The sequence below is a fragment of the Salmo trutta genome, unplaced genomic scaffold, assembly GCF_901001165.1.
Source record: "Salmo trutta unplaced genomic scaffold, fSalTru1.1, whole genome shotgun sequence".
Classification (NCBI taxonomy): Eukaryota; Metazoa; Chordata; class Actinopteri; order Salmoniformes; family Salmonidae; genus Salmo; species Salmo trutta.
The window spans coordinates 823,835-851,505 of record NW_021823104.1 but is presented as its reverse complement, the minus strand read 5'-3'; the positions used below and the strand labels follow the sequence as shown (position 1 = coordinate 851,505).

General features: G+C 46.2%; 2 protein-coding genes across 6 annotated transcripts in view; both read right to left on the bottom strand.

The window, feature by feature from the left end:
• Positions 1 to 2,714: 2,714 nt before the first annotated feature.
• On the bottom strand, positions 2,715 to 14,130 carry LOC115188937 (coiled-coil domain-containing protein 97). Of its 3 annotated transcripts, none has more exons than XM_029747768.1 (7): positions 14,031 to 14,130; positions 11,774 to 12,036; positions 10,117 to 10,281; positions 8,881 to 9,040; positions 5,820 to 6,095; positions 5,343 to 5,466; positions 2,715 to 2,983 (listed from the first exon to the last, which is right to left on the bottom strand). In XM_029747768.1, exons 1-7 carry the CDS (start codon positions 14,038 to 14,040, stop codon positions 2,845 to 2,847), a joined length of 1,137 nt encoding a protein of 378 aa, XP_029603628.1. In that variant the 5' UTR covers positions 14,041 to 14,130; the 3' UTR covers positions 2,715 to 2,844. The 3 variants fall into 3 exon arrangements, with proteins under 3 accessions (XP_029603628.1, XP_029603629.1, XP_029603630.1); XM_029747769.1 differs by having other exon boundaries at positions 11,774 to 12,008; positions 14,031 to 14,103; XM_029747770.1 differs by lacking the exon at positions 14,031 to 14,130 and adding an exon at positions 12,303 to 12,432 and having other exon boundaries at positions 11,774 to 12,235.
• Positions 14,131 to 17,257: 3,127 nt separating this feature from the next.
• Positions 17,258 to 27,671, bottom strand: part of LOC115188858 (E3 ubiquitin-protein ligase SMURF1-like) — a 47,625-nt gene continuing 37,211 nt past the window's right edge. For 2 of the 3 annotated variants that reach the window (XM_029747686.1, XM_029747687.1), the window contains 3 exons: positions 19,389 to 19,590; positions 18,818 to 18,902; positions 17,258 to 17,738 (listed from right to left, as the gene is read on the bottom strand). In XM_029747686.1, coding sequence (XP_029603546.1) covers positions 17,639 to 17,738; positions 18,818 to 18,902; positions 19,389 to 19,590 — 387 coding nt within the window. In that variant the 3' untranslated portion in view covers positions 17,258 to 17,638. The remainder of the gene's footprint in view (positions 17,739 to 18,817; positions 18,903 to 19,388; positions 19,591 to 27,671) is intronic. The other variant, XM_029747689.1, reaches the window with a different exon arrangement.

Here is a 27,671-nt window from a genome sequence, read left to right as displayed (position 1 = left end):
TGTTGTGGCTAACGTTAGCTAGATTAGAGATTCATTATTTTAATTATTTTAATTTTGCTAAAAGGGTTAAGGAGTCCACATGCTACCCAGCCTGTAGAGTTCGTGCATATATTATGAAGACATTTTGTTTCGTTTTGGATTTTGGTGTGAGTTTTCCAGCTGTTCGGGCCCACATTACTCTAGATGACAGCCAAAGGGTACACATTACTCTAGAGGCAAGCCAGAGGGTACACATTACTCTAGAGGCAAGCCAGAGGGTACACATTACTCTAGAGGCAAGCCAGAGGGAATACATTACTCTAGAGGCAAGCCAGAGGGCACACATTACTCTAGAGGCAAGCCAGAGGGTACACATTACTCTAGATGACAGCCAGAGGGTACACATTACTCTAGAGGCAAGCCAGAGGGTACACATTACTCTAGAGGCAAGCCAAAGGGTACACATTACTCTAGAGGCAAGCCGAAGGGCACACATTACTCTAGATGACAGCCAAAGGGTACACATTACTCTAGATGACAGCCAAAGGGTACACATTACTCTAGATGACAGCCAAAGGGTACACATTACTCTAGAGGCAAGCCAAAGGGTACACATTACTCTAGAGGCAAGCCAAAGGGTACACATTACTCTAGATGACAGCCAAAGGGTACACATTACTCTAGAGGCTAGCCAGAGGGTACACATTACTCTAGATGACAGCCAAAGGGTACACATTACTCGAGAGGCAAGCCAAAGGGTACACATTACTCTAGAGGCAAGCCAAAGGGTACACATTACTCTAGAGGCAAGCCAGAGGGTACACATTACTCTAGAGGCAAGCCAGAGGGTACACATTACTCTAGAGGCAAGCCAGAGGGTACACATTACTCCAGATGCAAGCCAGAGTTCGGAGCCGAAGCCCCTTCATCGGTGATTGGTCAACAGTGGGGATTCTTCAATAAAGTCTGTAATTCAACTGAGAGACGACTTGTTTCCATGCAAATGTTTTATTTAAAAATACTTTACCAAATATCTTAGTTAGATGTAAAATTGCACAACTAAGATCTCTAAGACAAAAATGTCAAAATGAACAACAGATTTATTGAGCTATCTTGATTATTTTGGCTACAGCCTCTCAAAATGGACAAACTGTACTATTGCCGCTTTATTCTCATTTTTTAAATAAAATACATTTTTATTTGTCACATACACGTGTTTAACAGATGTTATTGCTGGTGTTGCAAAATGCTTGTGTTTCTAGCTCCAACAGTGCAGTAATATCTAACAATACACAACAATACACACAAATCCAGAAGTAACAGAATGGAATTTAGAATATATATATATTAAATAAATAAAGGTTAGGACGAGTAATGTTGCTTTATCTTGGCCAGGTCGCAGTTGTAAATGAGAACTTGTTCTCAACTGGCCACCTAGTTAAATAAAGCTGTTCCCACATATGCTGAGCACTTGTTGGCTGCTTTTCCTTCACTCTGTGGTCATCCCAAACCATCTGAATTGGTTGAGATCGGGGGATTGTGGAGACCAGGTCATCTGATGCAGCACTCCATCACTCTCCTTCTTGGTCAAATAGCCCTTAAACAGCCTGGAAGTGTGTTGGGTCATTGTCCTGTTGTTAAAGACATTATAGTCCCACTAAGCCCAAACTCCAGCTTCAGTGATTTTTTAAAATTCATTCCAGTCATTTTTTGATTCAAACATTAATTTAATGGGAAAGAGATGTTTCTGGACAATGCTGCATCGTTGACAAAATGACAGAGCAGCACAGATTACGGTTTGATTTGAGAAGGGTGCTTCTCCCTCCCTGCTTTCACCTGATGGCGTGATGGGCCTTTACCTCAGCAGCATCGAATATGCCCATTATAAACCGGCTAGTTTGGCTCCTGGATGCTGATTGGCTGAAAGCCGTGGTATACCACAGGTATGACAACACATTTATTTGTACTGTTCTAATTTACATTGATAACCAGTTAATAAAAGCAACAAGGCACCTCGGAGGGTTTGTGATATATGGCCAATATACCACGGCTAAGGGATGTGTCCAGGCACTCCGCAGTTGCGTCGTGCCTAAGAACAACCCTTAGCCGTGGTATTTTGGCCATATATCACACCCCCTCGTGCCTTATTGGTTGAATAGAAGACTGGTCTGGCGAACCATAATGAGCGGTATTACGCGGCGGGGAAATCATGAGCACTGTTCATTTATAGGATTCATTTGCGAGTTGAATTTCAATCCCTGAACGTGTTTTCCGCCATTAATGGAAACGGAAAAAATCCCTCCTAAATAAAAATGGAACCAATTTCACTCCTGGAACACAATTTCCACCTGTTTTCAGCCCTTTGAAATACTACAAATCAGCTCTCTGCCTCATTCAGAGATACTAACTCTTCATTGAGTCGCTGACTCAGTTACAAATCAGCTCTCTGCCTCATTCAGAAATACTAACTCTTCATTGAGTCGCTGACTCAGTTACAATCAGCTCTCTGACTCAGTTACAATCAGCTCTCTGACTCATTCAGAAATACTAACTCTTCATTGAGTCGCTGACTCAGTTACAATCAGCTCTCTGCCTCAATCAGAAATACTAACTCTTCATTGAGTCGCTGACTCAGTTACTATCAGCTCTCTGCCTCATTCAGAAATACTTCAGTGGCCAGTGTTGTCAGCAGGGTCCAAACAAGAACTAGGAACTAGTTAAACTGACTAACAACGTAGGTAAACATACATGATTTATTGCCATCCATACAAACTGAATATTACATGAATGTGATGAGAACAGAGTAGGAACATAGTTTAGTTATTACAGAAGCTATCGCATTTACAGTCCAAATGACAGCTGCTGTCATGACATCATAACTACAGTCATCTCCTCCTCCTCCTCCTCTTCCTCCTCCTCCTCTTCATCATCATCGAAGTACTTCTCCTCTGCATCTCTGTTGACGATGTCCAGGTTGTCGTAGTCGGGGTTCCCATCCACTTCACTGCAACACAACACAGCTGGTAAAGTAGTTCAGTCTGTCCACTGCAACACAGCTGGTAAAGTAGTTCAGTCTGTCCACTGCAACACAGCTGGTAAAGTAGTTCAGTCTGTCCACTGCAACACAGCTGGTAAAGTAGTTCAGTCTGTCTACTGCAACACAACACAGCTGGTAAAGTAGTTCAGTCTGTCCACTGCAACACAACACAGCTGGTAAAGTAGTTCAGTCTGTCCACTGCAACACAGCACAGCTGGTAAAGTAGTTCAGTCTCTCCACTGCAACACAACACAGCTGGTAAAATAGTTCAGTCTGTCCACTGCAACACAACACAGCTGGTAAAGTAGTTCAGTCTGTCCACTGCAACACAACACAGCTGGTAAAATAGTTCAGTCTGTCCACTGCAACACAGCTGGTAAAGTAGTTCAGTCTGTCCACTGCAACACAACACAGCTGGTAAAGTAGTTCAGTCTGTCCACTGCAACACAACACAGCTGGTAAAGTAGTTCAGGCTGTCCACTGCAACACAACACAGCTGGTAAAGTAGTTCAGTCTGTCCACTGCAACACAACACAGCTGGTAAAGTAGTTCAGTCTGTCCACTGCAACACAACACAGCTGGTAAAGTAGTTCAGTCTGTCCACTGCAACACAACACAGCTGGTAAAGTAGTTCAGTCTCTCCACTGCAACACAACACAGCTGGTAAAGTAGTTCAGTCTGTCCACTGCAACACAACACAGCTGGTAAAGTAGTTCAGTCTGTCCACTGCAACACAACACAGCTGGTAAAGTAGTTCAGTCTGTCCACTGCAACACAACACAGCTGGTAAAGTAGTTCAGTCTGTCCACTGCAACACAGCTGGTAAAGTAGTTCAGTCTGTCCACTGCAACACAGCTGGTAAAGTAGTTGTTTCGTCAGTCATTCATTCAGTTAGTCAACCCTGTTAGTAATTTAGTCAGTCTACCCAGTTAGTAATTTAGTCAGTCTACCCAGTTAGTAATTTAGTTAGTCTACCCAGTTAGTCTACCCAGTTAGTAATTTAGTCAGTCTACCCAGTTAGTAATTTAGTTAGTCTACCCAGTTAGTAATTTAGTCAGTCTACCCAGTTAGTAATTTAGTTAGTAATTTAGTCAGTCTACCCAGTTAGTCTACCCAGTTAGTAATTTAGTTAGTCTACCCAGTTAGTAATTTAGTTAGTCTACCCAGTTAGTCTACCCAGTTAGTAATTCAGTTAGTCTACCCAGTTAGTCTACCCAGTTAGTAATTTAGTCAGTCTACCCAGTTAGTCTACCCAGTTAGTAATTCAGTTAGTCTACCCAGTTAGTAATTTAGTTAGTCTACCCAGTTAGTAATTTAGTTAGTCTACCCAGTTAGTAATTTAGTTAGTAATTTAGTCAGTCTACCCAGTTAGTCTACCCAGTTAGTAATTTAGTTAGTCTACCCAGTTAGTCTACCCAGTTAGTAATTTAGTTAGTCTACCCAGTTAGTAATTTAGTTAGTAATTTAGTCAGTCTACCCAGTTAGTCTACCCAGTTAGTAATTTAGTCAGTCTACCCAGTTAGTCTACCCAGTTAGTAATTTAGTTAGTCTACCCAGTTAGTCTACCCAGTTAGTAATTTAGTTAGTCTACCCAGTTAGTAATTTAGTTAGTAATTTAGTCAGTCTACCCAGTTAGTCTACCCAGTTAGTAATTTAGTTAGTCTACCCAGTTAGTCTACCCAGTTAGTAATTTAGTCAGTCTACCCAGTTAGTAATTTAGTTAGTCTACCCAGTTAGTAATTTAGTCAGTCTACCCAGTTAGTAATTTAGTTAGTAATTTAGTCAGTCTACCCAGTTAGTCTACCCAGTTAGTAATTTAGTTAGTCTACCCAGTTAGTAATTTAGTTAGTCTACCCAGTTAGTCTACCCAGTTAGTAATTCAGTTAGTCTACCCAGTTAGTCTACCCAGTTAGTAATTTAGTCAGTCTACCCAGTTAGTCTACCCAGTTAGTAATTCAGTTAGTCTACCCAGTTAGTAATTTAGTTAGTCTACCCAGTTAGTAATTTAGTTAGTCTACCCAGTTAGTAATTTAGTTAGTAATTTAGTCAGTCTACCCAGTTAGTCTACCCAGTTAGTAATTTAGTTAGTCTACCCAGTTAGTCTACCCAGTTAGTAATTTAGTTAGTCTACCCAGTTAGTAATTTAGTTAGTAATTTAGTCAGTCTACCCAGTTAGTCTACCCAGTTAGTAATTTAGTTAGTCTACCCAGTTAGTCTACCCAGTTAGTAATTTAGTTAGTCTACCCAGTTAGTAATTTAGTTAGTCTACCCAGTTAGTAATTTAGTTAGTCTACCCAGTTAGTAATTTAGTTAGCCAGCTACTAACCTGTAGTTAAAGTCTTTGTCGTGTCCGTCCAGGAAGCGTTGGTACATCAGAGTGATGAACTCGTCCCTGAGCAGTGCTTTCTCCTGGGGTGTTGGTTCATAGCCCTCTGCTCCCAACCCTCCAGCTGGAGGGACCACACACACACACACACACACACACACACACACACACACACACACACACACACACAGTACCGTGAGACACACAGAGACGTGATCAGAATCCCTTACCTTCGCTGCAGACTACCTTCTCAAACTGTTAGCCAACCGTAGTGAATCCCTTACCTTCTCAAACTGTTAGCCAACCGTAGTGAATCCCTTACCTTCGCTGCAGACTACCTTCTCAAACTGTTAGCCAACCGTAGTGAATCCCTTACCTTCACTGCAGACTACCTTCTCAAACTGTTAGCCAACCGTAGTGAATGTCGTCAAATTACTTCCTTGCTGAAAGCACGTCTGGTGATGCTGTGTGTCTTACCCTCTTCCTCTCCCTCCTCCTCCTCCAGTGCGTTCTCCTCCATGTCCTGCTCCTCCTGCATCCGGCTCTGGATCAGTCTCTCCTGGTAGGAGTTGAGGAGGAGGTGGGCCAGTCCCCCCTCTGCTCCCCCCGGGCCCCGCTCCTCCCCTGCTCCTCCCTGCATGGCCTCGAGGGAGCGATGTAACAGCTGCTCCTCAGTCAGGTATTGGCCGATGTACTGCTCATACAGTAAGGGCTCCCGGCTTCTCATCTGGTCCTCGCTGAAGTACTGGCCCTCTGGGGGGGTTAGAGACATGTGTGAATTTAAATATGCTCTCTCTAATTCTCTCTTTCTCTTTCTTTCTTTCTCTCTCTCTCTCGGAGGACCTGAGCCCTAGGACCATGCCTCAGGACTACCTGGCTTGATGACTCCTTGCTGTCCCCAGTTCACCTGGCCGTGCTGCTGCTTCAGTTCCAACTGTTCTGCCTGCGGCTATGGAACCCTGACCTGTTCACCGGACGTGCTACCTGTCCCAGACCTGCTGGAAACCTGACCTGTTCACCGGACGTGCTACCTGTCCCAGACCTGCTGTTTTCAACTCTCTAGAGACAGCAGGAGCGGTAGAGATACTCTCAAAGATCGGCTATGAAAAAGGCAACTGACACTTACTCTTGTGTTACTGACTTGTTGCACCCTCGACAACTACTATGATAATTATTATTTGACCATGCTGGTCATTTATGAACATTTGAACATCTAGGCCATGTGCTGTTATAATCTCCACCCGGCACAGCCAGAAGAGGACTGGCCACCCCTCAGAGCCTGGTTCCTCTCTAGGTTTCTTCCTAGGTTTTGGCCTTTCTATGGAGTTTTTCCTAGCCACCGTGCTTCTACACCTGCATTGCTTGCTGTTTGGGGTTTTAGCCTGGGTTTCTGTACAGCACTTTGAGATATCAACTGATGTAAGAAGGGCTATATAAATACATTTTATTTGAAATTTGATTTGATCCCTACTGCCTCTGATCTGGAGGACTCACTAAACAGAGAACATCCCTACTGCCTCTGATCTGGAGGACTCACTAAACAGAGAACATCCCTGGTCATCCCTACTGCCTCTGATCTGGAGGACTCACTAAACAGAGAACATCCCTGGTCATCCCTACTGCCTCTGATCTGGAGGACTCACTAAACAGAGAACATCCCTGGTCCTCCCTACTGCCTCTGATCTGGAGGACTCACTAAACAGAGAACATCCCTGGTCCTCCCTACTGCCTCTGATCTGGAGGACTCACTAAACAGAGAACATCCCTGGTCCTCCCTACTGCCTCTGATCTGGAGGACTCACTAAACAGAGAACGTCCCTACTGCCTCTGATCTGGAGGACTCACTAAACAGAGAACATCCCTGGTCATCCCTACTGCCTCTGATCTGGAGGACTCACTAAACAGAGAACATCCCTGGTCATCCCTACTGCCTCTGATCTGGAGGACTCACTAAACAGAGAACATCCCTGGTCATCCCTACTGCCTCTGATCTGGAGGACTCACTAAACAGAGAACATCCCTGGTCGTCCCTACTGCCTCTGATCTGGAGGACTCACTAAACAGAGAACATCCCTGGTCATCTCTACTGCCTCTGATCTGGAGGACTCACTAAACAGAGAACATCCCTGGTCATCCCTACTGCCTCTGATCTGGAGGACTCACTAAACAGAGAACATCCCTGGTCATCCCTACTGCCTCTGATCTGGAGGACTCACTAAACAGAGAACATCCCTGGTCATCTACTGCCTCTGATCTGGAGGACTCACTAAACAGAGAACATCCCTGGTCATCCTTACTGCCTCTGATCTGGAGGACTCACTAAACAGAGAACATCCCTGGTCATCCCTACTGCCTCTGATCTGGAGGACTCACTAAACAGAGAACATCCCTGGTCATCCCTACTGCCTCTGATCTGGAGGACTCACTAAACAGAGAACATCCCTGGTCATCCCTACTGCCTCTGATCTGGAGGACTCACTAAACAGAGAACATCCCTGGTCCTCCCTACTGCCTCTGATCTGGAGGACTCACTAAACACACGTTTTGTTTGTAAATGTCATCTGAGTGTTGGCGTGTGCCCCTGGCGCCATCTGATTTGCTTAATATAAAGAATTTGAAATTATTTATACTTTTACTTTTTTATACTCAAGTATCAAAAGTAAACGCAATTGTTAAAATATATTTTAGTCTATTTAAAACCAAACACTTTTAGACTTTTACTCAAGTAGTATTTTTACTGGGTGACTTTCACTTGAGTCATTTTCTATTAAGGTATCTTCACTTTTACTCAAGTATGACACTACTGCCTTATTACCAGGGTCTCTGATTGGTTGCTAGGCTGAGTATCAGGGTCTGTGATTGGTTGCTAGACTGAGTATCAGGGTCTGTGATTGGTTGCTAGACTGAGTATCAGGGTGTCTGTGATTGGTTGCTAGGCTGAGTACCAGGGTCTGTGATTGGTACTGAAGACTGAGTACCAGGGTCTGTGATTGGTGCTGAAGACTGAGTACCAGCGTCTCTGATTGGTGCTGAAGACTGAGTACCAGGGTCTGTGATTGGTGCTGAAGATTGAGTACCAGGGTCTCTGATTGGTTGCTGAAGACTGAGTACCAGGGTCTCTGATTGGTGCTGAAGACTGAGTACCAGGGTCTCTGATTGGTGCTGAAGACTGAGTACCAGGGTCTCTGATTGGTGCTGAAGACTGAGTACCAGGGTCTCTGATTGGTGCTGAAGACTGAGTACCAGGGTCTCTGATTGGTGCTGAAGACTGAGTACCAGGGTCTGTGATTGGTTGCTAGGCTGAGTACCAGGGTCTGTGATTGGTTGCTGAAGACTGAGTACCAGGGTCTGTGATTGGTGCTGAAGACTGAGTACCAGGGTGTCTGTGATTGGTTGCTAGGCTGAGTACCAGGGTGTCTGTGATTGGTTGCTAGGCTGAGTACCAGGGGGTCTGTGATTGGTTGCTAGGCTGAGTCCCAGGGTCTGTGATTGGTTGCTAGGCTGAGTACCAGGGTCTGTGATTGGTTGCTCGGCTCACCCCTCTGCAGCTCCCTGAGGGCGGCGTAGCGTTGGTTGCGAACCCGGGTCCTGTTAGAGCGTCCCGCTGCTCTCCGTCTCACCTCACGGCAGTAGTACTGCGCCCGGGGGTCAGAAATCAGATGGCAGAACGCTGACAGATGCTGAGGCTTCAGGTGGGCCTGGGGGAGAAGGGTAGAGGTTAGAGGCCCTGGGGAGAGGGTTAGAGGCCCTGGGATAGAGGGTTAGAGGCCCTGGGGGAGAGGGTTAGAGGTTAGAGGCCCTGGGGGAGAGGGTTAGAGGCCAGATGCCCTGGGGGAGAGGGTTAGAGGCCCTGGGGGAGAGGGTCAGAGGCCCTGGGGAGAGGGTTAGAGTTTGGAGGCCCTGGGGGAGAGGGTTAGAGGTTAGAGGCCCTGGGGGAGAGGGTTAGAGGTTAGAGGCCCTGGGGGAGAGGGTTAGAGATCAGGGGCCCTGGGGGAGAGGGTTAGAGACCCTGGGGGAGAGGGTTAGAGGCCCTGGGGGAGAGGGTTAGAGGTTAGAGGGGAGAGGGTTAGAGATCAGGGTCCCTGGGGGAGAGGGTTAGAGGCCCTGGGGGAGAGGGTTAGAGATTAGAGACCCTGGGGGAGAGGGTTAGAGGCCCTGGGGGAGAGGGTTAGGGGTTAGAGGCCCTGGGGGAGAGGGTTAGAGTTTAGAGGCCCTGGGGGAGAGGGTCAGAGGCCCTGGGGGAGAGGGTTAGAGTTTGGAGGCCCTGGGGGAGAGGGTTAGAGGCCCTGAGGGAGAGGGTTAGAAGTTAGAGGCCCTGGGGGAGAGGGTTAGAGGTTAGAGGCCCTGGGGGAGAGGGTTAGAGATCAGGGGCCCTGGGGGAGAGGGTTAGAGACCCTGGGGGAGAGGGTTAGAGGCCCTGGGGGAGAGGGTTAGGGGTTAGAGGGGAGAGGGTTAGAGATCAGGGTCCCTGGGGGAGAGGGTTAGAGGCCCTGGGGGAGAGGGTTAGAGATTAGAGACCCTGGGGGAGAGGGTTAGAGGCCCTGGGGGAGAGGGTTAGGGGTTAGAGGCCCTGGGGGAGAGGGTTAGGGGTTAGAGGCCCTGGGGGAGAGGGTTAGAGGCCCTGGGGGAGAGGGTTAGAAGCCCTGGGGGAGAGGGTTAGAGGTTAGAGGCCAATAAGTGTAAAAAATGTGTCTAGAAAATTTTATTTCAAACATACTTAACTTTCTAAGGTTTTATTTAATCAGGGGGAGACCAACTGAGCCCAAAGAGGTACCTGGTATCGCTCCAGAAACACCAGGGGCTTGGTCCGGTACTGTCCGAGCAGCTCGTCTGTCCGCTGGGTTAAGGTCAGCTCTGCCTCACCTACCTGCTGGCTCTTCACCTGGCTACCACTCACAGCCACCACCTCCACCATGGCACACACACCGCTGAGATTCGCCTGGGGAAACACACACACCGCTGAGATCTGCCTGGGAAGAGACACACACACCGCTGAGATCCGCCTGGGAGGAGACACACACACACCGCTGGGATCCGCCTGGGGAAACACACACACACACCGCTGGGATCCGCCTGGGGAAACACACACACACCGCTGAGATCTGCCTGGGAAGAGACACACACACCGCTGAGATCCGCCTGGGAGGAGACACACACACACCGCTGGGATCCGCCTGGGGAAACACACACACACACCACTGAGATCCGCCTTCGAAGAAACACACACACACACACAGCTGGGATCTGCCTGGGAAGAAACACACACACACACCACTGAGATCCGCCTGGGAAGAGACACACACACACACACCGCTGAGATCCGCCTGGGAAGAAACACACACACACCGCTGAGATCCACCTGGGAAGAAACACACACACACCACTGAGATCCGCCTGGGAAGAAACACACACACACCGCTGAGATCCGCCTGGGAAGAAACACACACACACCACTGAGATCCGCCTGGGGAAACACACACACACACACACCGCTGGGATCCACCTGGGGAAACACACACACACACACCGCTGAGATCCGCCTGGGGAAACACACACACACACACCGCTGAGATCCGCCTGGGAAGAAACACACACACACCGCTGAGATCCGCCTGGGGAAACACACACACACACACACCGCTGAGAACCGCCTGGACACACACACACACAGCTGAGATCCGCCTGGGGAAACACACACACACACACACACCGCTGAGATCCGCCTGGGGAAACACACACACACACACACCGCTGGGATCCGCCTGGGGAAACACACACACACACCGCTGAGATCCGCCTGGGGAAACACACACACACCGCTGAGATCCGCCTGGGGAAACACACACACACACCGCTGAGATCCGCCTGGGGAAACACACACACACACCGCTGGGATCCACCTGGGGAAACACACACACACACCGCTGAGATCTGCCTGGGAAGAAACACACACACACACCGCTGAGATCCGCCTGGGAAGAAACACACACACACACCGCTGGGATCTGCCTGGGAAGAAACACACACACACACCGCTGAGATCCGCCTGGGAAGAAACACACACACACACCGCTGAGATCTGCCTGTGAAGAAACACACACACATTTGTCTTCGCCAATTCCGTGGCTCAGTTGGTAGAGCATGGTGTTTGCAACGCCAGGGTTGTGGGTTCGATTCCCACGGGGGACCTGTACTATTTTTTATTTTTTTTTAATGTATGAAATGTATGCATTCACTACTGTAAGTCGCTCTGGATAAGAGCGTCTGCTAAATGACTCAAATGTAAAATGTAAAAATTCTCTGTCCTTCACGGGTTGGTAGCTAACTAGTTCACACATTAACATGACAGATGAATGGAGGGCAGTCATCAATATCTTTGGTAACATCTGGGTTTTTACGTCACCATCTCTCTCCTTGTTGCTGCTTCTCACCTGGTTGTCCTGCGGCTCGTCCTCCTCGGTGTTGGCGGTTGCAGAGCAGCTAGAAGCTGGTTCGGTTCCCCTGGGACCGGGCTGTGGGTCGGTCTGTGGTCTCCGGGGGTCGGGCCGTGGTCGCCGGGGGTCGGGCCGTGGTCCCCGGGGGTCGGTCTGTCTGCAGTTCACTGGTTCATCGATCTCCCCCCACATGGCGGACAGCACAGCGACGACACCTCTATGGTCCAACTTCCTAGTGTTAAAGTTGCGACAGTTCGTTTCTGGTAACAGAACAAAATAGTCAGCACATAGTAACTTCTGATTTAGCTGTACTTTAATTAATGCAAACACGTGTACGGTAAATGTTTCGTTCGTATACGGTCTCTCTGTGACACCTCGCAGGGCAAAACAGAAGAAGAAGGCGTCACATTCTATTGTTCTCTCTTTTATACTGAGAGATATTTCCTGCTCAATGCTGGCCTGTCCGAGGGAGGAGGAGCGTGGTTTAAACTTGCTCCTCCTGTCGTCGGCGTGCAGGCTGATCGGCCTGTCCGAGGGAGGAGGAGCGTGGTTTAAACTTGCTCCTCCTGTCGTCGGCGTGCAGGCTGATCGGCCTGTCCGAGGGAGGAGGAGCGTGGTTTAAACTTGCTCCTCCTGTCGTCGGCGTGCAGGCTGATCGGCCTGTCCGAGGGAGGAGGAGCGTGGTTTAAACTTGCTCCTCCTGTCGTCGGCGTGCAGGCTGATCGGCCTGTCCGAGGGAGGAGGAGCGTGGTTTAAACGTGCTCCTCCTGTCGTCGGCGTGCAGGCTGATCGGCCTGTCCGAGGGAGGAGGAGCGTGGTTTAAACGTGCTCCTCCTGTCGTCGGCGTGCAGGCTGATCCCACTTCCTGTTGCCGGTTGTAGTTCTTCTTCTCTTCAGTTGACTTACTCGTATTTTATGGACTTAGCGTAGCTTCCCCAGTATTTTATGTACTTAGCGTAGCTTCCCCAGTATATTATGTACTTAGCGTAGCTTCCCCAGTATTTTATGGACTTAGCGTAGCTTCCCCAGTATTTTATGTACTTAGCGTAGCTTCCCCAGTATTTTATGTACTTAGCGTAGCTTCCCCAGTATTTTATGTACTTAGCGTAGCTTCCCCAGTATTTTATGTACTTAGCGTAGCTTCCCCAGTATTTTATGTACTTAGCGTAGCTTCCCCAGTATTTTATGTACTTAGCGTAGCTTCCCCAGTATTTTATGGACTTAGCGTAGCTTCCCCAGTATTTTATGGACTTAGCGTAGCTTCCCCAGTATTTGATGTACTTAGCGTAGCTTCCCCAGTATTTTATGGACTTAGCGTAGCTTCCCCAGTATTTTATGTACTTAGCGTAGCTTCCCCAGTATTTTATGTACTTAGCGTAGCTTCCCCAGTATTTTATGGACTTAGCGTAGCTTCCCCAGTATTTTATGGACTTAGCGTAGCTTCCCCAGTATTTTATGTACTTAGCGTAGCTTCCCCAGTATTTTATGTACTTAGCGTAGCTTCCCCAGTATTTTATGGACTTAGCGTAGCTTCCCCAGTATTATTTTAACAGGGAAAACAGACTGAGACCTGGATCTCTTCTACCGCTGGGCCCTGTGTAAACATGTTGACATATACACTTTTAGGCATACAGACAAGAACATTTCAAACATACAAAACAAAGACACAATTCAACAGAAACAATCACAGATAACATCATATTGATCCTCCATAACATTTTTAAAATGGGCAAGGGACACCAGAGTGTCTAACTTAAGTTGGATCTGCAGTTTGTTCCATAAATAAGGCGCAAAGGAACTAAAGGCAGTCCTACCCAACTCTGTGGAGACCGCAGGAGTCTCTAATGTAATCCACATATGTGATCTGGTTTTAAAATTTGTATATCTAGTGGAAATTAATGATGATATATATGGAGGTAGTTTTAAAAGAAGCGCTTTATAAATAAACAAGAGAGCATGTTGCTCTCGCCTCACAGATAGAGAGGCCCAACCCACATGTTGATAAAGGATACAGTGATGAGTTTTGTAACTATCACCCGTGATAAACCTGAGTGCACAATGGTAAATAGCATCCAGTGGTTTTAATGTGTTTGCCGATGCATGCATATAGATAATATCACCATAATAGCCAGTTCAACCCTAACACTAGTTACAGACGGAAGGTCCCCTCTTTCTTGTGAAACGACACTAATCTGATAAATACTGGTTGAAAACAATATTAGAATTCTCACTGCATTTAAAAAAGTTTATAAACCTTTTCGCATTTCTTCGTTATTTCGAAAATGTCGCTTCCTGGTCCGTCGTTGTTATCAGTCCCCTGATTACCAAGGTACATAGATCAAGGTTCCTACCACAAAACGTTGCGGTTCATTATGTTTTTGTATTTTTTTTTTTCTTTTAACTTTTCCAATTATACAAAAACATATACGGAAGTTGAATGATACATTTAAAATGCATATTTAACAAAGAACATAACCAAACATTACAGGTTTAAGAATATGTATTTTAACAAACGTCAGATATTATACTGTATACTATACATTCAGTTATACATATTATACTGTATACTATACATTCAGTTATACATATTATACTGTATACTATACATTCAGTTATAGATGTAATATCAGCAATGAGATTCAGGGAATGTTTGTTTTTAACAACATGTCTATGTGTATTAATGACCCCTCCTTATAATGGGTCTATGTGTATTAATAACCCCTCCTTATAATGGGTCTATGTGTATTAATAACCCCTCCTTATTATGGGTCTATGTGTATTAATGACCCCTCCTTATAATGGGTCTATGTGTAGTAATAACCCCTCCTTATAATGGGTCTATGTCAGTGTGTATTAATAACCCCTCCTTATAATGGGTCTATGTGTATTAATAACCCCTCCTTATAATGGGTCTATGTCAGTGTGTATTAATAACCCCTCCTTATAATGGGTCTATGTGTATTAATAACCCCTCCTTATAATGGGTCTATGTGTATTAATAACCCCTCCTTATAATGGGTCTATGTGTAGTAATAACCCCTCCTTATAATGGGTCTATGTGTATTAATAACCCCTCCTTATAATGGGTCTATGTGTATTAATAACCCCTCCTTATAATGGGTCTATGTGTATTAATAACCCCTCCTTATAATGGGTCTATGTCAGTGTGTATTAATAACCCCTCCTTATAATGGGTCTATGTGTATTAATAACCCCTCCTTATAATGGGTCTATGTCAGTGTGTATTAATAACCCCTCCTTATAATGGGTCTATGTCAGTGTGTATTAATAACCCCTCCTTATAATGGGTCTATGTGTATTAATAACCCCTCCTTATAATGGGTCTATGTCAGTGTGTATTAATAACCCCTCCTTATAATGGGTCTATGTCAGTGTGTATTAATAACCCCTCCTTATAATGGGTCTATGTGTATTAATAACCCCTCCTTATAATGGGTCTATGTCAGTGTGTATTAATAACCCCTCCTTATAATGGGTCTATGTGTATTAATAACCCCTCCTTATAATGGGTCTATGTGTATTAATAACCCCTCCTTATAATGGGTCTATGTGTAGTAATAACCCCTCCTTATAATGGGTCTATGTGTATTAATAACCCCTCCTTATAATGGGTCTATGTGTATTAATAACCCCTCCTTATAATGGGTCTATGTGTATTAATAACCCCTCCTTATAATGGGTCTATGTCAGTGTGTATTAATAACCCCTCCTTATAATGGGTCTATGTGTATTAATAACCCCTCCTTATAATGGGTCTATGTCAGTGTGTATTAATAACCCCTCCTTATAATGGGTCTATGTCAGTGTGTATTAATAACCCCTCCTTATAATGGGTCTATGTGTATTAATAACCCCTCCTTATAATGGGTCTATGTCAGTGTGTATTAATAACCCCTCCTTATAATGGGTCTATGTCAGTGTGTATTAATAACCCCTCCTTATAATGGGTCTATGTCAGTGTGTAGTGAATGTTAAGGCTTTTCTCATGAATCCTCCATTTTGATTTGCACCAGTTGTTCTCCAGAATAAAGACATGGCAGAACACTTTTGACTTTATTTTCAATTTAGTTTCTTTAATAGAATCTTATTTACACAGTATTTTGTCATTAATGTTTAGTAGCCAGGAAGTTACAATACTCTGCTTCCATCTTTACACAACGAACAACCTCTCCACTGTTACCAACACACTCATACTGCAGTACTGGGAGTCGCGGTCCTGTAGCCCACTGAGCTAAAGGCCTCAGGTCAGAGGTCACTCATACTGCAGTACTGGGAGTCCTGGTCCTGTAGCCCACTGAGCTAAAGGCCTCAGGTCAGAGGTCACTCATTCTGCAGTACTGGGAGTCCTGGTCCTGTAGCCCACTGAGCTAAAGGCCTCAGGTCAGAGGTCACTCATACTGCAGTACTGGGAGTCGTGGTCCTGTAGCCCACTGAGCTAAAGGCCTCAAGGCATCAGGTCTCAGGTCAGAGGTCACTCATCATGCGAGTGCAGTCCTCTGTTACGGTCCACCAACGTCCAGTCTTCATCTTCTTTTTTGACCTTCAACATTTAGTTTGATTTCATTTGTTTCTATGGAGGTTTAACGACAGTTGGGATTCACTCATTCAGGGAGAAACAGAAACACAACCATAGTAACCATTCCACAACCTCATGTCTGTTCAGGAGAGGGAGAGAGGGAGAGAGAGAGGGAGAGAGGGAGAGAGGGGGAGAGAGGGAGGGAGGGAGGGGGAGAGAGGGAGGGAGAGAGGGAGGGAGAGGGGGAGGGAGGGAGGGGGAGGGAGAGGGGGAGGGAGGGGAGGGAGGGGAGGGAGAGGGAGGGAGGGAGAGAGGGAGAGGGGGAGGGAGGGAGGGAGAGGGGGAGGGAGGGAGGGAGAGGGGAGGGAGGGGGAGGGAGAGGGAGGGAGGGAGGGGAGGGAGAGAGGGAGGAGGGGGGAGGGAGGGGAGAGGGAGGGGGAGGGAGAGGGGGAGGGAGGGAGAGGGGGAGGGGGAGAGGGGGAGGGAGAGGGGGAGGGGAGGGAGGGGAGAGGGGGAGGGAGGGGAGAGAGGGAGAGGGGGGAGGGAGAGGGGGAGGGAGGGGAGGAGAGGGTTAACCAAGGGCTAATAAGGGGTCTGAGAAGAGAGAGGAGAGAAGGAGGGATGAGAGGAGGGGTGAGGGGGTCCGTCTCTGTAGAGTAGCAGCAGGTCAGTATCATCATCATCACAGTAAATAAATAAAATAATCATCAGAGAGACAGACTCAATACCATCACACACACACACACACACACACACACACACACCACACACACCACACACCACACACACACACACACACAACACAGACACACGCACACTATACACACACGCTATACACACACCGCACGCACACACGCACGCAGACACACACACAGACACACACACACACACACAGACACACACACACACACACAGACACCAGTGGTTAAACATGAAGCATGAACATTAATCAATCGATCAATCAGCTTTCAGCTCAGATCGTCTCTTATTGGCTCATCCTGTACAGAGACTGCGTGTGATTGGAGACAGAATCAAAGTCATTGGTTGTTTCTGAAGAGTGACATCATAGCTCGATAAAACTGAAGGATAAAAAACGTTTCTTCAAAATCTGAAAAACCTCTAAAATACAGGAAGCCACGACGTCCCCGGATCATGGTAACCATGGTAACAAACCCGGCCGCGACCCACGACGACGGTTCCCCTGGAGATCAGGCTGGTCGGGATGGGAGGGGCTAGGTGGTATTGTCCTGTGATTGGTCAATAGTAGTTCTGTAGGGGCGGGGTTATTGCAGGGTGACGTGTGTGTGTGTGTGTGTGTGTGTGTATCACTCCACAGCGAAGCCGCAAGTTTCCTCCACGGCCGTCAGCAGTTTCTCATAAAGTTTCTCGTACGACTCGTAGGGAGGGATATCTATTCTGTTAAAACTAAAGGAGAGAGAGAGAGAGAGGAGGAGAGAGAGAGAGAGGGAGAGGGAGAGGGAGAGGGAGAGGGAAGAGAGGGAGAGGGAGAGAGGGGGGGAGGGAGGGAGGGAGGGAGAGAGGGGGGAGGGAGGGAGGGAGGGAGGGCGAGAGGGAGGGGAGGGAGAGGGCGAGAGAGAGAGAGATTAATATCCAGTGATATTCAGAACCTCCAGAAAGTATTCACACTCCTTGTTCTGTCGCAGCCTGAATTTAAAATGGATGAAATGCTGATTGTGTGAAGGCCAGTGACACACTAATACCCCATAATGTCAAAGTGAAATTATGTTTTTACAAAACAATTGAAAATTAAAAGCTGAAATGTCTTGAGTCGATAACTATTATACCCCTTTGTTATGTTCTAAATCAGTTCAGGAGTAGAAATGTGCTGAACAAGTCACACAATAAGTTACATGGACTCACTCTGTGCAATAATACTGTATATATAGTGTTTTACATCGTTGTTGAATGACTCCCTCATCTCTGTACCCCACACATACAATTATCTGGAAGGTCCCTCAGTCGAACAGTGAATTTCAAACACAGAATCAAACCTTTGAGCATAGTGAAGTTATTAAATTACACTTTGGATGGTGTATCAATACAGCCAGTCACTAATAAGATACAGGGGTCCTTCCTAACTCAGTTAACGGAGAGGAAGGAAACTGCTCAGGGATTTCACCATGAAGCCAATGGTGACTTTAAAACAGTTACATAGTTTAATAGACAGTGAAACAGCATCTCTCTGTCTCAGTATGTGTAGACCATGTATCTGATGCTGTCTGGACAGTGAAACAGCATCTCTCTGTCTCAGTATGTGTAGACCATGTATCTGATGCTGTCTGGACAGTGAAACAGCATCTCTCTGTCTCAGTATGTGTAGACCAGGTATCTGATGCTGTGTGGACAGAAAAGGTACTGCATGTCATACTCTCTGATGGATGGGTTTCTTCCTCTGGTGAGATGGTTTCAGCAAAGAGGAAGAGGAGAATCCGTGGGAGTGTGTGTGTGTGTGTGTGTGTGGGTGTGTGTGTGTGTGTTCTTACCATGTGTGTGCCTTGGGTAGGTTGTCTGTGTTGGCCTCTATCAGATGGATGGTGAACAGCCTTGGGCCTGCTGAACCTGTAGAACCTTACACACACACATTCTAGTTATCACTGTTCTAGAACACACACACATTCTAGTTATCACTGTTCTAGAACACACACATTCTAGTTATCACTGTTCTAGAACACACACACATTCTAGTTATCACTGTTCTAGAACACACACGCATTCTAGTTATCACTGTTCTAGAACACACACACATTCTAGTTATCACTGTTCTAGAACACACACACATTCTAGTTATCACTGTTCCAGAACACACACACATTCTAGTTATCACTGTTCTAGAACACACACACATTCTAGTTATCACTGTTCTAGAACACACACACATTCTAGTTATCACTGTTCTAGAACACACACACATTCTAGTTATCACTGTTCTAGAACACATTCTAGTTAACACTGTTCTAGAACACCAACACATTGTAGTTATAGCTGTTCTAGAACATTCTAGTTATCTCTGTTCTTTGTTCATAGTGCAGGATGCGGGGTGTGCGTGCGACCCACCCTGTAGTGCCTTGAATCCCTGTAGTGGAACTCTGGTAGAACCAGTAACAAACTGCAGTAGTCGTCCTCTCCTCTCCTCACTGAAGCTCTCCACAGCCTCCCAGAACCAGCAAACCACATTACTGTCCACAGCACAGTGCTTCAAACGGGTGTTAGACTTCCAATCTGATAGGTCTATCTTCCCCAGGCCTCCGATTATCAACTAGAGAGACAGGAAGACAGGCCTCCGATTATCAACTAGAGAGACAGGAAGACAGGCCTCCGATTATCAACTAGAGAGAGACAGGAAGACAGGCCTCCGATTATCAACTAGAGAGACAGGAAGACAGGCCTCCGATTATACACAGAGAGAGACAGGAAGACAGGCCTCCGATTATCAACTAGAGAGAGACAGGAAGACAGGCCTCCGATTATACACTAGAGAGACAGGAAGACAGGCCTCCGATTATACACTAGAGAGAGACAGGAAGACAGGCCTCCAATTATACACTAGAGAGAGACAGGAAGACAGGCCTCCAATTATACACTAGAGAGACAGGAAGACAGGCCTCCAATTATACACTAGAGAGAGACAGGCCTCCGATTATACACTAGAGAGAGACAGGAAGACAGGCCTCCAATTATACACTAGAGAGAGACAGGCCTCCGATTATACACTAGAGAGAGACAGGAAGACAGGCCTCCAATTATACACTAGAGAGAGACAGGCCTCCAATTATACACTAGAGAGACAGAGAGACAGGCCTCCAATTATACACTAGAGAGAGACAGGAAGACAGGCCTCCGATTATACACTAGAGAGAGACAGAGAGACAGGCCTCCAATTATACACTAGAGAGAGACAGGAAGACAGGCCTCCAATTATACACTAGAGAGAGACAGGAAGACAGGCCTCCAATTATACACTAGAGAGAGACAGGCCTCCAATTATACACTAGAGAGAGACAGGCCTCCAATTATACACTAGAGAGAGACAGGAAGACAGGCCTCCAATTATCAACTAGAGAGAGACAGGAAGACAGGCCTCCGATTATCAACTAGAGAGACAGGAAGACAGGCCTCCGATTATACACAGAGAGAGACAGGAAGACAGGCCTCCGATTATCAACTAGAGAGAGACAGGAAGACAGGCCTCCGATTATACACTAGAGAGACAGGAAGACAGGCCTCCGATTATCAACTAGAGAGAGACAGGAAGACAGGCCTCCAATTATACACTAGAGAGAGACAGGAAGACAGGCCTCCAATTATACACTAGAGAGACAGGAAGACAGGCCTCCAATTATACACTAGAGAGAGACAGGCCTCCGATTATACACTAGAGAGAGACAGGAAGACAGGCCTCCAATTATACACTAGAGAGAGACAGGCCTCCGATTATACACTAGAGAGAGACAGGAAGACAGGCCTCCAATTATACACTAGAGAGAGACAGGCCTCCAATTATACACTAGAGAGAGACAGAGAGACAGGCCTCCAATTATACACTAGAGAGAGACAGGAAGACAGGCCTCCGATTATACACTAGAGAGAGACAGAGAGACAGGCCTCCAATTATACACTAGAGAGAGACAGGAAGACAGGCCTCCAATTATACACTAGAGAGAGACAGGAAGACAGGCCTCCAATTATACACTAGAGAGAGACAGGCCTCCAATTATACACTAGAGAGAGACAGGCCTCCAATTATACACTAGAGAGAGACAGGAAGACAGGCCTCCAATTATACACTAGAGAGACAGGAAGACAGGCCTCCGATTATCAACTAGAGAGAGACAGGAAGACAGGCCTCCGATTATACACTAGAGAGACAGGAAGACAGGTCTCCGATTATACACTAGAGAGAGACAGGAAGACAGGCCTCCAATTATACACTAGAGAGACAGGAAGACAGGCCTCCAATTATACACTAGAGAGAGACAGGAAGACAGGCCTCCGATTATACACTAGAGAGAGACAGGAAGACAGGCCTCCGATTATACACAGAGAGACAGGAAGACAGGCCTCCAATTATACACTAGAGAGAGACAGGAAGACAGGCCTCCGATTATACACTAGAGAGAGACAGGAAGACAGGTCTCCAATTATACACTAGAGAGAGACAGGAAGACAGGCCTCCAATTATACACTAGAGAGAGACAGGCCTCCAATTATACACTAGAGAGAGACAGGAAGACAGGCCTCCAATTATACACTAGAGAGAGACAGGAAGACAGGCCTCCAATTATACACTAGAGAGAGACAGGAAGACAGGCCTCCAATTATACACTAGAGAGACAGGAAGACAGGCCTCCAATTATACACTAGAGAGACAGGAAGACAGGTCTCCAATTATACACTAGAGAGAGACAGGCCTCCAATTATACACTAGAGAGAGACAGGAAGACAGGTCTCCAATTATACACTAGAGAGACAGGAAGACAGGCCTCCAATTATACACTAGAGAGAGACAGAGAGACAGGCCTCCAATTATACAGTAGAGAGAGACAGGAAGACAGGCCTCCAATTATACACTAGAGAGAGACAGGCCTCCAATTATACACTAGAGAGAGACAGGAAGACAGGCCTCCAATTATACACTAGAGAGAGACAGGAAGACAGGCCTCCAATTATACACTAGAGAGAGACAGGAAGACAGGCCTCCAATTATACACTAGAGAGAGACAGGAAGACAGGTCTCCAATTATACACTAGAGAGACAGGAAGACAGGCCTCCAATTATACACTAGAGAGAGACAGGAAGACAGGCCTCCAATTATACACTAGAGAGAGACAGGCCTCCGATTATACACTAGAGAGAGACAGGAAGACAGGCCTCCAATAATACACTAGAGAGAGACAGGAAGACAGGCCTCCAATTATACACTAGAGAGAGACAGGCCCCCAATTATACACTAGAGAGAGACAGGAAGACAGGCCTCCAATTATACACTAGAGAGAGACAGGAAGACAGGCCTCCAATTATACACTAGAGAGAGACAGGAAGACAGGCCTCCAATTATACACTAGAGAGAGACAGGAAGACAGGCCTCCAATTATACACTAGAGAGAGATAGGCCTCCAATTATACACTAGAGAGAGACAGGCCTCCAATTATACACTAGAGAGAGACAGGAAGACAGGCCTCCAATTATACACTAGAGAGAGACAGGAAGACAGGCCTCCAATTATACACTAGAGAGAGACAGGCCTCCAATTATACACTAGAGAGAGACAGGAAGACAGGCCTCCAATTATACACTAGAGAGAGACAGAGAGACAGGCCTCCAATTATACACTAGAGAGAGACAGGAAGACAGGCCTCCAATTATACACTAGAGAGAGACAGAGAGACAGGCCTCCAATTATACACTAGAGAGAGACAGGAAGACAGGCCTCCAATTATACACTAGAGAGAGACAGGAAGACAGGCCTCCAATTATACACTAGAGAGGGTCAGGCCTCCAATTATACACTAGAGAGAGAGAGACAGGGGGAGAGAGTTAGACAGGCCTCAGATTATCAATTAGAGAGGAGAGACAGGTATAACAGCCAGACAGAAAGGCAGACAGACAGACAGGTATTACAGACAGATATACAGTTGAAGTCAGAAGTTTACATACTCTTAGGTTGGATTCATTAAAACTCGTTTTTCAACCACTCCACAAATTTCTTGTTAACAAATTATAATTTTGGCAAGTCGGTTAGGACCTCTACTTTGTGCATGACACAAATAATTTTTCCAACAATTGTTTACAGACAGATTATTTCACTTATAATTCACTGTATCACAATTCCAGTGGGTAAGAAGTTTACATACACTAAGTTGACTGTGCCTTTAAGCAGCTTGGAACATTCCAGAAAATGACATCATGGCTTTAGAAGCTTCTAATAGGCTAATTGACATCATTTGAGTCAATTGGAGGTGTACCTGTGGATATTTTTCAAGGCCAACCTTCAAACTCAGTGCCTCTTTGCTTGACATCATGGGAAAATCATAAGAAATCAGCCAAGACCTCAGAAAAAAAAATTGTAGACCTCCACAAGTCTGGTTAATCCTTGGAAGCAATTTCCAAACGCCTGAAGGTACCACGTTCATCTGTACAAACAATAGTACGCAAGTATTGTCCAAATGGACAATGACCCCAAGCATACTTCCAAAATTGTGGCAAAATGGCTTAAGGACAACAAAGTCAAGGTATTGGAGTGGCCATCACAAAGCCCTGACCTCACTCCTATAGAAAATTTGTGGGCAAACTGAAAAAGTGTGTGCGAGCAAGGAGGCCTACAAACCTGACTCAGTTACACCAGCTCTGTCAGGAGGAATGGGCCAAAATTCACCCAACTTATTGTGGGAAGCTTGTGGAAGGCTACCCGAAACGTTTGACCCAAGTTAAACAATTTAAAGGCAATGCTACCAAACACTAATTGAGTGTATGTAAACTTCTGACCCACTGGGAATGTGATGAAAGAAATAAAAGCTGAAATAAATCATTCTCTCTACTATTATTCTGACATTTCACATTCTTAAAATAAAGTGGTGATCCTAACTGACCTAAAACAGGGAATTTTTACTAGGATTAAATGTCAGGAATTGTGAAAAACTGAGTTTAAATGTATTTGGCGACGGTGTATGTCACGTCCTGACCAGTGAAAAGGGGTTGTTTTGTGTGTTTTGGGGTTTTTTGTTTCTAGGGGAATGTGTTCTAGTTTTCTATTTCTATGTTTCGTTTTTCTATGTTTTGGCCGAGTATGGTTTCCAATCAGAGGCAGGTGTCTTTCGTTGTCTCTGATTGGGAGCCATACTTCGGCAGCCTGTTTTTCCTTTGGGTTTTGTGGACGGTTGTTTTCCGTTTAGTTGTTTTACCTGACGGAACGGTTGTTATTTTGCTGTTTAAGTGTTTATTATAGTGTTCTCCTATAATAAATTAAGAATGAGCACTCTACACGCTGAGCCTTGGTCTGCTCACTACGACGCTTGTGACAGTGTATTTACACTTCTGACTTCAACTGTAACAGACAGACAGCCAGGTAAACAGGCAGACAGGTATAACAGACAGACAGACAGACAGACAGACAGACAGACAGACAGACAGACAGACAGACAGACAGGTATAACAGAGAGAGAGAGAGAGAGAGAGAGAGAGAGAGAGAGAGAGAGAGAGAGAGAGAGAGAGAGTAGTGAGAGAGATAGGAGGAAGGGAGAAGAGAGAGAGAGGAAGGGAGGGGGTAGGCGAGAGAGAGGTAGGTTAGGGAAGGCAAGAGAGAGGAGAGATAGAGAGAGAGAGAGAGAGAGAGATTGAGAGATTATAGAGAGTATAGGAGCGAAGAGAGACAGGAAGTCGAGAAGGAGGAGGAAGGAGAGAGAGAGAGAGAGAGAGAGAGAAGGCGAGAGAGAGAGAGAGAGAGAGGAGAGAGAGAGAGAGAGAGAGAGAGAGAGGAGAGAGAGAGAGAGAGAGAGGGAAGGGAGGGCGAGAGACAGACAGACAGCCAGGTAAACAGGTATAACAGACAGACAGACAGACAGACAGACAGACAGACAGACAGACAGACAGACAGGCAGGCAGACAGACAGGCAGGCAGACAGGTACCTCCAGCTCCTTGTGGTCAAACGGTTTGAGGAGGTGTTGAGGAATCAGTTGGCTGAATCCTTTCTGCAGAGCTAAGAACTGAGCCTCGATGCCTCTCATGAACCTCCAGGTCACGTAGAGCTTGACGTACTCCTTCTTGTTGTCCTCGGTTACCGGAACGTTTTGACCGTGGGTTTCAGCTCGTGTTGAAGAACTTCCCGAAGGCACTGTGTTCCACGCAGAACGTATGATCTAGACCGACGAGATGTCGTTCTCCCTGCGCACGCACGCACACACACACGCACGCACGGCACACACACACACAGAGATAACATAGTAATACCCAGAAACAAAGAGACACCGATGTAATTACTAGTGTGTGGTACTCACAGTATGCAGATCAGACTCTTGTCTAATCCAGGGTCAGTAAAGCTAGTGTAATTACTAGTGTGTGGTACTCACAGTATCCAGACTCTTGTCTAGTCCAGGGTCAGTAAAGCTAGTGTAATTACTAGTGTGTGGTACTCACAGTATCCAGACTCTTGCCTAGTCCAGGATCAGTAAAGCTAGTGTAATTACTAGTGTGTGGTACTCACAGTATCCAGACCAGACTCTTGTCTAGTCCAGGGTCAGTAAAGCTAGTGTGTGGTACTCACAGTATTCAGACCAGGACCAGTAAATCTAGTGTAATTACTAGTGTGTGGTACTCACAGTATCCAGACTCTTGTCTAGTCCAGGATCAGTAAATCTAGTGTAATTACTAGTGTGTGGTACTCACAGTATCCAGACTCTTGTCTAGTCCAGGGTCAGTAAAGCTAGTGTAATTACTAGTGTGTGGTACTCACAGTATCCAGACTCTTGTCTAGTCCAGGATCAGTAAAGCTAGTGTAATACTAGTGTGGGTACTCACAGTATCCAGACCAGACTCTTGTCTAGTCCAGGGTCAGTAAAGCTAGTGTATTACTAGTGTGTGGTACTCACAGTATCCAGACCAGACTCTTGTCTAGGCCAGGGTCAGTAAAGCTAGTGTAATTACTAGTGTGTGGTACTCACAGTATCCAGACCAGACTCTTGTCTAGTCCAGGGCAGTAAGCTAGTGTAATTACTAGTGTGTGGTACCACAGTATCCAGACCAGACTCTTGTGTAGTCCAGGGTCAGTAAAGCTAGTGTGTGGTACTCACAGTATCCAGACCAGACTCTTGTCTAGTCCAGGGTCAGTAAAGCTAGCGGTGTGGTACTCACAGTATCCAGACCAGACTCTTGTGTAGTTCAGGATCAGTGGTCTCCAGGTCTTGCAGCATTATAGGTTTCCCCAGCAGCTGCTTGTAGAGGGCAGGGTGAAGCCTCCATTGATGTAGTGGCTATGGAACACGCCAGGCCCATCACACGACCCCACAAAGTGGAAATACGACAGTGGTCCTATACACACACCACCATCAATCATCAGTACTCACAGGGTTGATCTGTAGTGTGTGTACTCACAGGGTTGATCTGTAAGTGTGTACTCACAGGGTTGATCTGTAATGTGTGGTGTTACTCACAGGGTTTGATCTGTAGTGTGTGTGTACTCACAAGGGGTTGATCTGTAATGTGTGTGTGTGTGTACTCACAGGGTTGATCTGTAATGTGTGTACTCACAGGGTTGATCTGTAATGTGTGTGTACTCACAGGGTTGATCTGTAATATGTGTGTACTCACAGGGTTGATCTGTAGTGTGTGTGTACTCACAGGTTGATCTGTAGTGTGTGTGTACGCACAGGGTTGATCTGTAGTGTGTGTGTACTCACAGGGTTGATCTGTAGTGTGTGTGTACTCACAGGGGTTGATCTGTAATGTGTGTGTGTACTCAAGGGTTGATCTGTAATATGTGTGTGTGTACTACAGGGTTGATCTGTAGTGTGTGTGTACTCACAGGGTTGATCTGTAAGTGTGTGTGTACTCACAGGGTTGATCTGTAATGTGTGTGTGTACTCACAGGGTTGATCTGTAATGTGTGTGTGTACTCACAGGGTTGATCTGTAATGTGTGTGTGTACTCACAGGTTGATCTGTAATGTGTGTACTCACAGGATTGATCTGTAATGTGTGTACTCACAGGTTTTAGCTTAGTGTGTGTACTCACAGGGTTGATCTGTAGTGTGTGTATCAAGGGTTGATAGAGGAGTCAGGGTTGATCTGTAGTGTGTGTACTCACAGGGTTGATCTGTAATGTGTGTACTCACAGGGTTGATAGAGGAGTCGGGTTGATCTGTAGTGTGTGTGTGTACTCACAGGGTTGATCTTAGTGTGTGTACTCACAGGGTTGATAGAGGAGTCAGGGTTGATCTGTAGTGTGTGTACTCACAGGGTTGATCTGTAATGTGTGTACTCACAGGGTTGATAGAGGAGTCAGGGTTGATCTGTAGTGTGTGTACTCACAGGGTTGATAGAGGAGTCAGGGTTGATCTGTAATGTGTGTGTACTCACAGGCTTGATAGAGGAGTCAGGGTTGATCTGTAGTGTGTGTACTCACAGGCTTGATAGAGGAGTCAGGGTTGATCTGTAGTGTGTGTACTCACAGGGTTGATAGAGGAGTCAGGGTTGATCTGTAGTGTGTGTACTCACAGGGTTGATCTGTAGTGTGTGTACTCACAGGGTTGATAGAGGACTCAGGGTTGATCTGTAGTGTGTGTACTCACAGGGTTGATCTGTTGTGTGTACTCACAGGGTTTAGAGGAGTCAGGGTTTCTGTAGT

What these genes read in the sequence shown, in the direction of transcription:
- LOC115188937 (XM_029747768.1), bottom strand. An exon ending in CCTCAGGGAGCTGCAGAGGG is followed by an intron (nt 6,096 to 8,880) that starts GTGAGCCGAGCA and finishes TAACCCCCCCAG; the next exon opens with AGGGCCAGTACTTCAGCGAG. An exon ending in GGAGGAGGGAGAGGAAGAGG is followed by an intron (nt 5,467 to 5,819) that starts GTAAGACACACA and finishes TGGTCCCTCCAG; the next exon opens with CTGGAGGGTTGGGAGCAGAG.